At 42.2% G+C, this 8,872-nt stretch overlaps 2 protein-coding genes across 4 annotated transcripts in view; one reads left to right on the top strand and one right to left on the bottom strand.

Moving 5' to 3' along the window:
- The first annotated feature begins 1,485 nt into the window (after window positions 1–1,485).
- On the top strand, window positions 1,486–6,526 carry LOC106565443 (matrix metalloproteinase-19). Its single transcript, XM_014132587.2, has 9 exons — window positions 1,486–2,210; window positions 2,532–2,620; window positions 2,934–3,064; window positions 3,204–3,416; window positions 3,799–4,044; window positions 4,196–4,315; window positions 4,581–4,745; window positions 4,956–5,083; window positions 5,316–6,526. Exons 1-9 carry the CDS (start codon window positions 2,115–2,117, stop codon window positions 5,544–5,546), a joined length of 1,419 nt encoding a protein of 472 aa, XP_013988062.1. The 5' UTR covers window positions 1,486–2,114; the 3' UTR covers window positions 5,547–6,526.
- The window catches only part of LOC106565442 (transmembrane protein 198), a 26,949-nt gene continuing 24,589 nt past the window's right edge, over window positions 6,513–8,872 (bottom strand). For all 3 annotated transcript variants that reach the window (XM_014132586.2, XM_045691604.1, XM_014132584.2), the window contains one exon: window positions 6,513–8,762. In XM_014132586.2, coding sequence (XP_013988061.1) covers window positions 8,613–8,762 — 150 coding nt within the window. In that variant the 3' untranslated portion in view covers window positions 6,513–8,612. The remainder of the gene's footprint in view (window positions 8,763–8,872) is intronic.

Genomic DNA, 8,872 nt, shown 5'->3' with positions numbered 1-8,872 from the left:
TCAAGATGTTTCCTAATCACACAAAAAAAACTTCTGTTGATATCATATTCACAGGAGGCTTGACACACCCATTTGTGTACACTAAGTCAAAACCATATCTTCAGTTCGCATTTGGTAGACTGGGACAGCAGGTTAGATAAACTGGGACACCATTATTGTAGTCATAATTGTATCCCAATGACAATGACATTTTGTGTGATTAGGAAACATCTGAGGATTTCAGAAATGTATCATGTGTTGGGCAGTTATGTTGAATAGATGTCTGAAGAGGTCACAGAAGAGGGAAATTCAAAAAGTGTCCCAGTACAGGGGTCCCTAATGTAAACTGGATCTCTTCCCTCCATTGGAAAAGCCTATTAGAGTATTCCACTTTAGCTCCATGCTATCTTACTTTAGCTAGCTATGGTTGGTAAAGCAACAACAAAAAATAAGACAATTTCAACACTTAAAGGTGCTACACATTCATTTTGTTGTTGTTGAATTTTTACATTGTTATTTCAGATAATGTCCATAATATATCTGCAGTAATAGTGGAATGATAGTGTTTCACAGTATTACTTACCCGCCAGTGTTGTGATTGGCTGTGATTTTCGTCTATTAATTACATCCCACTGGGATGTAGAAATCGCTCTTTCATTTCCTGTTGCTATGTTAGAAAACAATCACTGAATAGTGTGTAGGGAATCATTGTACGATCTAAATCACTGTGAAATATATTTTTAGTAACAAAAAATATAGTTCTTACAGCTACTTGAAGTTGCTGGACCAAAACTGAAAGTATAAGGCGCAAGTGTATTTGTTTTGAATGAATTGCTGTTGCAATTCACCTAGCTTCCACATAGTGGAGAAATTATATTTGTAGCACCTTTAAACATAATATTAGATCACAATTTGGCACAGTGCATTATTTATGACATTTTTATAACCTTTACATCAAAACAGAAAAAAAAATGTCACTGATCTTACTGTGTGCTTTGCTGGGTGAGTTTCCTGTTTGAAGCTTGCTTTGCCCCCCTCTATGATGAAGCTTGCTCTGCCCTCCTCTATGATGTCACACCAATAAAGTGATGTGATTTTGATAATGTGGTTTCTCTGCAAGGGTAATAATACGTTAGATGTTCTCTTGTCAGACCAATAAATAAACACGTCAGGATTAAGCTGTCACAGTTTATATAATGTCCCACTCGTTCCCGAATTCACCCTGTTCATTATTGTATATTCAAAGTCTTGGAATGTGCTTGATAGGCCTAAGCCATCATCATCACATACTGCAAGGTTATATTTTAACCACCACACACTGTCACCTGGCTGACACAGTTGGTTGGGCTTGGGAAACTGTATTATGGAAAAGCTTTGCTTAGCGACCAATTGTGCAGTGTTACAACTTCTGTATGCCAATGACGTGGTAAAATGTGCCTATTTGTGAGCACTGTTGGGAAAAAGGTCCAGTGCTAACAGGAACCCTTGCGATTTTCCTACCCCATTTAAGTAGACATTTAAAATGGCTAAGGCAAGGGTTAAGGTTAGGGCAAGAGTAGGGGGTTAAGATTGGGGTTGTCGCTAGGTACAGCCCAATGATTCCGGGTAGCACTGACTGTGTCAGGAATCCATGTGCAACGTTGCGATTTTCTCTCGTGCATTGACGTTTGAAGCGCGTAGTTACCGTGAGAAATAGCCCAATAGGCTGAAGTCTCCAATATGTCGCCAATATGTGTTATTCATGAGACAGAGGAGGCACGTGGTGTGTGGGTGTTGGAGAGCTTCGGGAAATGGTCGACCACTGAATTTGACTGTTTCGAAGTGAAACCATTTCGCCGTTGCTCCAGGCTCATTCCTCAGAGATGGATCATCACAGTGGTTCAGGGCTGACTCACTCCGCGCTTGAGTTATAAGCCTCCAGAACACACGGAAGAAAACCAGTAGAGTAAAGTTTTGGGAGAGTAACAGATAACGATGAACGACAAAAACATTTTTTCCCTAAATAATGTTTAATAAGTATATATTTTTTATAAGTAATTAAGACAAGAGCGTCCTGCAAAGTGTGTTACGGACCTCATATTTGCTTGATTTTCGTAACGGTTACAGCAGTTTTTCCTGCATAGAAGTTTTGCGAAATGGGTTTCCTTCTGCAGCTGACGGTGCTCATGGTGCTAGTGCTGTGCGTAATGACCGGAGTGATGGACAGAAGGATGGAGGCGACTGAAGCAACGGTAGGAATTTTCCAACTTTTTGAAGTATTATCTATCTTCATTCTTTGAATTACATTGCAACTTCTGAATACTCAGCATTATTGTGGATGTTCACACTCATAATACCAACTTGATCAGAAACGCCTATGAACTGGACCACCCATATAGGCATACGTGATGAAAAGGGACATATGTGTAACCTATCATATGGCTTTCACAGTCTTTCTGGTTGACTGCAACTTAACCAGCATTGTTTCTCGTGTGTCTGTTGTCCTGCACAATGTAAGAGGTGAAACTTCTAAAGTAACCCTTGTATTCCCACTGTGGTTATTGTGTTACCAGGCATACCTGAAGAAGTATGGCTATCTGCACACTCCGCTGGATCCTCAGAACATGGGCATCCAGACAGACAATATCATTGAGGCCCTCAGGTAAAGTAGATCCTCAGCAACACAACCTACAGTCTATGAACACAACAACAAAGTACATGTGATTCCTCTTCCCCAACAAACCTGAACAAGCAAAACATCTGAACATACTGACTCTAAATGTCCCTTTGTGAATACAGATCCAAACACGGCTCTATTCTACAGCTTTTTGCAAGTCACATTGACACATGCACTACAGTCAATGCAGTTCTTTAGCATAACATTTCCCATTGGCAGGAAATGTTTCCTTGCCTTACATTTACAGTATGCACATGCTGCATCTGCTATTGGAGATTTCAGTCCTTCCTTTCCTCAGGGTCTTCCAGAGAGTGACAGGCCTGCCTGTCAATGGAGTGATTGACAAGGCCACCCTAGAGATGATGAGACAGCCTCGCTGTGGCATAGAGGACACCTTCAACCAGAAAACCCTAAAATACAGACTGCTGGGTGAGTGTGGTGGGATGAACCAGTGTTTCCCAGATGGTGGGTTGGGACATAAAACTTAATAAGAATAATCTTTACCTACACAATGTGGTTTCTCGTCTAGACCTGTGTTTATGGTAAATGCATGTTTTTTCTTCTTTAGGTTACTGGCGCAAGAGAAACCTGACCTGGCGAATCTACAACTACACTCCAGACATGCCAAAGAGTGAGACAAAGAGGGCGATCCGCTCTGCCTTTAAGTACTGGAGCGACGTGGCTCCCCTGAGCTTCCGCGAGGTTGAGTATGGACGAGCTGACATCAGGATCTCATTCCATGCGAAAGATGCCACTTGTGCCGTGCCTTTTGATGGACGGGGTGAGTGTGCCTATGGGTCGGATACAGTTGGGTTGGAGTTACTGTACTTTTAGGATCGGGATGAATGCTGATCTTCACTAGATCCACATTATAGCATGCTTGACATTTTAAAGGTGAATTCTAATTGAGCTGACATCTGCAGTGGTTACCTTAAATGAAATCTCCATGAACGCGGTCACATTGTTGCCTTTAAAAGCTGGGTTGGCTACAAGCGCAATCGGATTGAATCTCGGCCTAACACACACGCACACACACACACACACACACACACACACACAAACATACAGTAGTTAAGTACCCCAGGTTTCACTGCTGATACTTATTAATTGCCATTGAAACATAGAATAATAACAAATATTAAAAAAAACCATTTATTTCGTAGGTCATGTGCTGGCCCATGCTGAACCCCCAGAGTCAGGCATTGTTCATTTTGACGAGGATGAGTTTTGGACAGAGGGCAAGTTCTATGGCATTAACCTGCGTATCATCGCTGCCCATGAGATAGGCCATGCCTTGGGCTTGGGCCACTCCCAGTACAGAAGTGCTCTCATGGCCCCTCTCTACACCGGGTACCGTAACAACTTCCGTCTGCATTTCGATGACGTGAAAGGCATCCAGGCTATATATGGTGAGTAGAGCCTGGGTAGGTCTGGTACCAACGTTTTTGGACTTTTTCACTTGCAAAACACAATACACCCTTATCAGAAAGCTATATATTACACGTCACCGTTAATGCTCTTTATCCTCCCTCAAACCCTTTGTCCAATAATCTGTTTTAGGTAAACGTGATACAAGTGTTACAATTGAGCCCACGGTGGCACTCCCCACATACAGCCCCCCTGGTGCTGAGGGAGACATCCCAGACCCCTGCACTGCCAAGCTGGATGCCATCATGCTGGGTAAGCTGTCTGCACACAATACTGACCAGTGATATACCGTCAAAAGTGGTGATGCTCACTGTAGTGTACATATCTCCCTTGGAAGCTGTTATTTCTACCTCACAAATTTTAGCCTTACACTATTCAAGATTGTAGCAATATTTTTTACTCTTGATAGGTTTAACTAAGCAAATGTTTTCTCTCCGCAATGGAATTGAGACTACAATGAAATTTGACAGGTTGAGATTGGACCTTCAGTGTTCTATTTCATGCTCCTCCTTATTAGGTCCTTGGAGGAAGACATTTGCCTTCAGTGGTGATTATGTGTGGACGGTGTCTGACATGGGACACAATGCACCCATGAAGATCAACCGGCTGTGGACGGGACTACCCGGGAACCTGAACGCAGCCGTTTACTCTCAGAGAACAAACAAGACATACTTTTTTAAAGGTGTAATATTTTCTCTAACTTTAAAATGTGTTGTGTTTTTGACAAACAAATGAGGTAAAGTGAGACGATTTTAAAGATAGACTGATCGTATGAACTGTGTAATACTTGACAAGTGATTAATTGACAGTGATCAGGCCCAGAATGTGTGAATGTGTTACTGTTAATCTCTCCTCATTTCAGCCTACTCACCAAAACTGTTTCTGACCACAGGTGATAAAGTGTGGAGATACACCAGTTTTCTCCTGGACTACGGGTACCCCAAAGAGCTCAAACGCCTCCCACCTAATATTGATGCCGCTTTGTACTTAGAGAAGAATAAGAAGCTAGTCTTTTTCAAGGTAGCCGAACATAAGACAGCACAATTATATCAATACTTTTTAACCAGTAAACTCAAAATTGTTACAAATGACAACTAAGCATTATGGATTCAGTAAGTTATAGTAGATTAATGACAACAGAATTTGAAGCAGTAGCATTTTTACTCACTTGAATCTGATGAATATGCCAAATACCCAGCATGAAAAACTCTTTGTACTTATCATCTTTGCCCTCTGTTGTCCCTCTCCTCAGGGTACAGGGTACTGGCAGTGGGATGAGCTGCGCCACAGTAACCTCAACGTGTACCCCAAACCCCTCTCTAATCTGTTCACTGGGGTGCCCTCCAACCCTGATGCTGCCTTTACCTGGACCAACGGAAACATCTTCTTCTTCAAGGGAGACAAGTACTGGCGTGTGAACAGTCTACTGAGTGTAGACAAAGGCTACCCGCTCAGCATGAGTGAACGCTGGATGCGCTGCTAGGAGCTAGACACTAGAGGGCAGCAGACACCATTAACCTCAATACGCTCCTGGTGAGATGTGTTCACAATTAACCGTTCAGGGAACCACACAACAACAACCGCTCTGTGATCACATTGTGTTCACATTGTGAAACCAATATAATAACATATTTCCATGTACCAGTACATGTTATCAGTCAAGGTACATTAAACTGAAATGTTATGTCAAACGAATTCTTCGAAACGTGAGATAGAATCTTTATTAACGTAAGTAGTGGCAAAGCCATTTGAAGTAAGACTACGTGCTTATATAAGGTTGAGTATTGAGTGTCATCGTTATGGCCTACTAGTTCTCTGTTTCCATGTAACACAGACAGGACCTCAGCCCAAACGTGTTAGACTAAGTTCTGAGGGAGTGTGTGGAGAGGCTGTTTGTTATGCTCTCTGGGGGGCTTCCAGGGGGGCCCTTCCTATCCCTCACAACAGATGTGGATGGAATTATTCAGTTGTTGTTTGCCCTCTTTTCAGTATGTGTACTGATTTCAATGGTGTTCACCCAGCACTTTGAAACTTCTTGTTTTCTTTTGACGTTTGGCTTGTGGACGGGTCTGAAAAAGTATTTGTGAGTTTCTTGTCGCCATGTTATGCGTTTCTAGGGCTAGAGTATGGATATTTTATCACTTCCCACATAAAGGGAAGCCGAATATCATTGGTGTTGCGTCAGACTTCCAAGGTCAACACCAGCTTTCACATCATGATGTCTACATTTTATAACTGGCTTATAATTGTGTACTGATGTTTCTGTTGAACCTCATGTTTATTGATGTTTTTATAGTCATGTGACTCCTACAAGCTAAAGGGAATTCACATTTCATAGTGTGTACCATTTGGAAATGTTTATATATGTGTGCAGTGATTTTTTTGTTGTTGCTGTTAATTCATCCCAAGATGTAGTTGTACAAATGAGTAATGACAGTCAACAATAAAACCATTTCAACAGTCCTTGTTTCCTTTATGATGTACACGGAGTATAAAAAACATTAGGAACACCTGCTCTTTCCATGACATAGACTGACCAGGTGAAAGCTATGATCCCTTGATGTCGCTTGTTAAATGCCAGACAGCTAAAAGAAGGATTTTTAAGCCTTGAGACAAATGAGACATGGATTGTGTATGGAGTGCCATTCAGAGGGTGAATGGGCAAGACAAATTATTTAAGTACCTTTAGAAGGGGTACGGTAGTAGGTGTCAGGCGCACCGGTTTGTGTCGAACTGCAACGCTTCTGGATTTCCCGTGTGTATCAAGAATGGTCCACCACCCAAAGGACATCCAGCCAACTTGACACAACTGTGGGAATCATTGGGAGTCAACATGGGCCAGCATCCCTGTGGAACACTTGACACCTTGTTGAGTCCATGCCCCGACGAATTGAGGCTGTTCTGAGGGCAAAAGGGGGGGGGGGCAGCTTTCATGCATGATACTTGAGGGCTGATAAAGTTTTGGCGCTGCCACAGCAACACCACTGCTTAAACCACCAGGGAGCAGGAACCCCCCGTTGTTGCCTTTGAGACCCTCTGTTTCTGATTCTAAGGGTGAATTTGGCAGCGGATGTTGCTAGGTGACCATGAGGAAAATATATAGAGCCATTTATTATCCCCAGAGGAATGACTCAAACAGCTTTTGTTTTTAAACTAATTTAATGGTTTATCTTTTACATTTCCTATTGACAATTCTGTACAGATTCAGAATAGTTAAGAGTACTGAGTCAGAGTACTATCCCTCTAAAATTCTAAAACAGTAAATTACCATTTTCAAAAAAACACAATTCTTTAGTAACCTAGAATTTGGCAAATGTGTACTCTAATTTTACCATAGCATAGTCCTTCGACGTTATTAATCATATAAATTACTGAATACGGGTACTGCACAGGTAAAACTTCACATAAGTTGTCATGAAACAAGCTACTGCTCCAAAATAAATGACATAACGAGTGTGGTTTGAAACATTGTATATATAGTATTGCAGTATTGCTACCTCTAAAAAAGGCACTGTAATTCTTATCAAAAGAAACTTAAATTTCACTTGTAACAGTTGCCCATGTAATAATCTTCAATGTATTTAGGCACAAAATGGCTGCCGTGTATCTCTCAGGACCTGAATCTTCTACACTCAACTATACAGGCAGTTACTTACAAAAAGGGACAAGTAAACATCAACACACACCATAACATTACAAACGCACACACACTCGCACAGACAACAAACACAGATCAGAGAAATGTGTCTTGACTTGTCCTCTTCTTTGTCCAGTCACAGTGCATCCTCAACAACAGCTGCTCTCCTATTCTTTGAGGAAGTCAGGTGACCATAGGTTACATGCCACTGGTTAATTTCAAGTCATTAAATCACAGATAACTCCAATTGTAAAAGTTGATATTACTCGAGGAGGTAGCTCTCGTGCTATTCATAGCCATTTCCATCCCTATTATTGGTTCCTGAACAGCAAAAATAGTCTGTTTTCATCAGTCAAGTGATTTTTCCCATATATAATCAATCAATCATAATGGCACCAAAAAAAGTATATGACCTAAGAAGTCAGATGAGATTATTTCTGCTCTCTCTATCTCCCTCTCTCCCTCTTTAGTGGCCTTCCGACTTTTCACATGGACCTCCCACGCTCAGAGCAGACAACACAGGGAGAGGCCACACAGGCACAGTCTATTGACACAGAGTGGTTACAGCACACATCAAACAGGAGGCCAAACGTCCCTCCCAACAGCTCTCAGGGAACAGCTCACAGACAGAGGACCCATTCCATCACTCTCAAGTCGGCCATTCCAAACGTCCAACAATGATAGGCTGAGAGTTACACTGGAGTTGTGCTAGGAACTATTGGTGCATTGATCTTCACTTGGACAGCATTCAAGGCCCTATTCCAGCTCAATGGAAGGTAGATTCACTATTCAATAGACTCGAACATTGCCTAAATAAGAGCTGAGGCCCTAAAATAGCAGTCTGTAGGGGAGGAGGACTGTGGAGGAGGGACAAGAAACAAGTGGTTGGTCTCCTGCTTGTCCCTCGGTGCGTCAGACCCTGATGACTGGTGTAGTGGCGGTGAGGGGCACGGTGGAGCCAGTCTCGTAGTCAAAGTCAATCATGGTGTGGTTGGCAGTGCCCAGGCTGCTGAGGGAATGGCCTGTGCCCATCTGTCTGTCCCTCAGACTCTGCAGGTAACTCTGAGAGAAGGAATACAGGAGAGAGGGAACATAATCAGAATCAACCTAGGAATGGGTTCTACACATTGGAATTCAAATACAATAGAGTGTGTGTGTGTGTGTGTGTGTGT

The sequence above is a fragment of the Salmo salar genome, chromosome ssa12, assembly GCF_905237065.1.
Source record: "Salmo salar chromosome ssa12, Ssal_v3.1, whole genome shotgun sequence".
Classification (NCBI taxonomy): Eukaryota; Metazoa; Chordata; class Actinopteri; order Salmoniformes; family Salmonidae; genus Salmo; species Salmo salar.
This window is presented reverse-complemented; position numbering and strand designations above follow the sequence as displayed.

Coding starts and splice junctions, on each gene's coding strand:
- LOC106565443 (XM_014132587.2), top strand. CDS start 2,115: ATGGGTTTCCTTCTGCAGCTGACGGTGCTCATGGTGCTAGTGCTGTGC. Junction 2,211..2,531: donor TGGAGGCGACTGAAGCAACG/GTAGGAATTTTC, acceptor TTGTGTTACCAG/GCATACCTGAAGAAGTATGG. Junction 5,084..5,315: donor AGAAGCTAGTCTTTTTCAAG/GTAGCCGAACAT, acceptor CCCTCTCCTCAG/GGTACAGGGTACTGGCAGTG.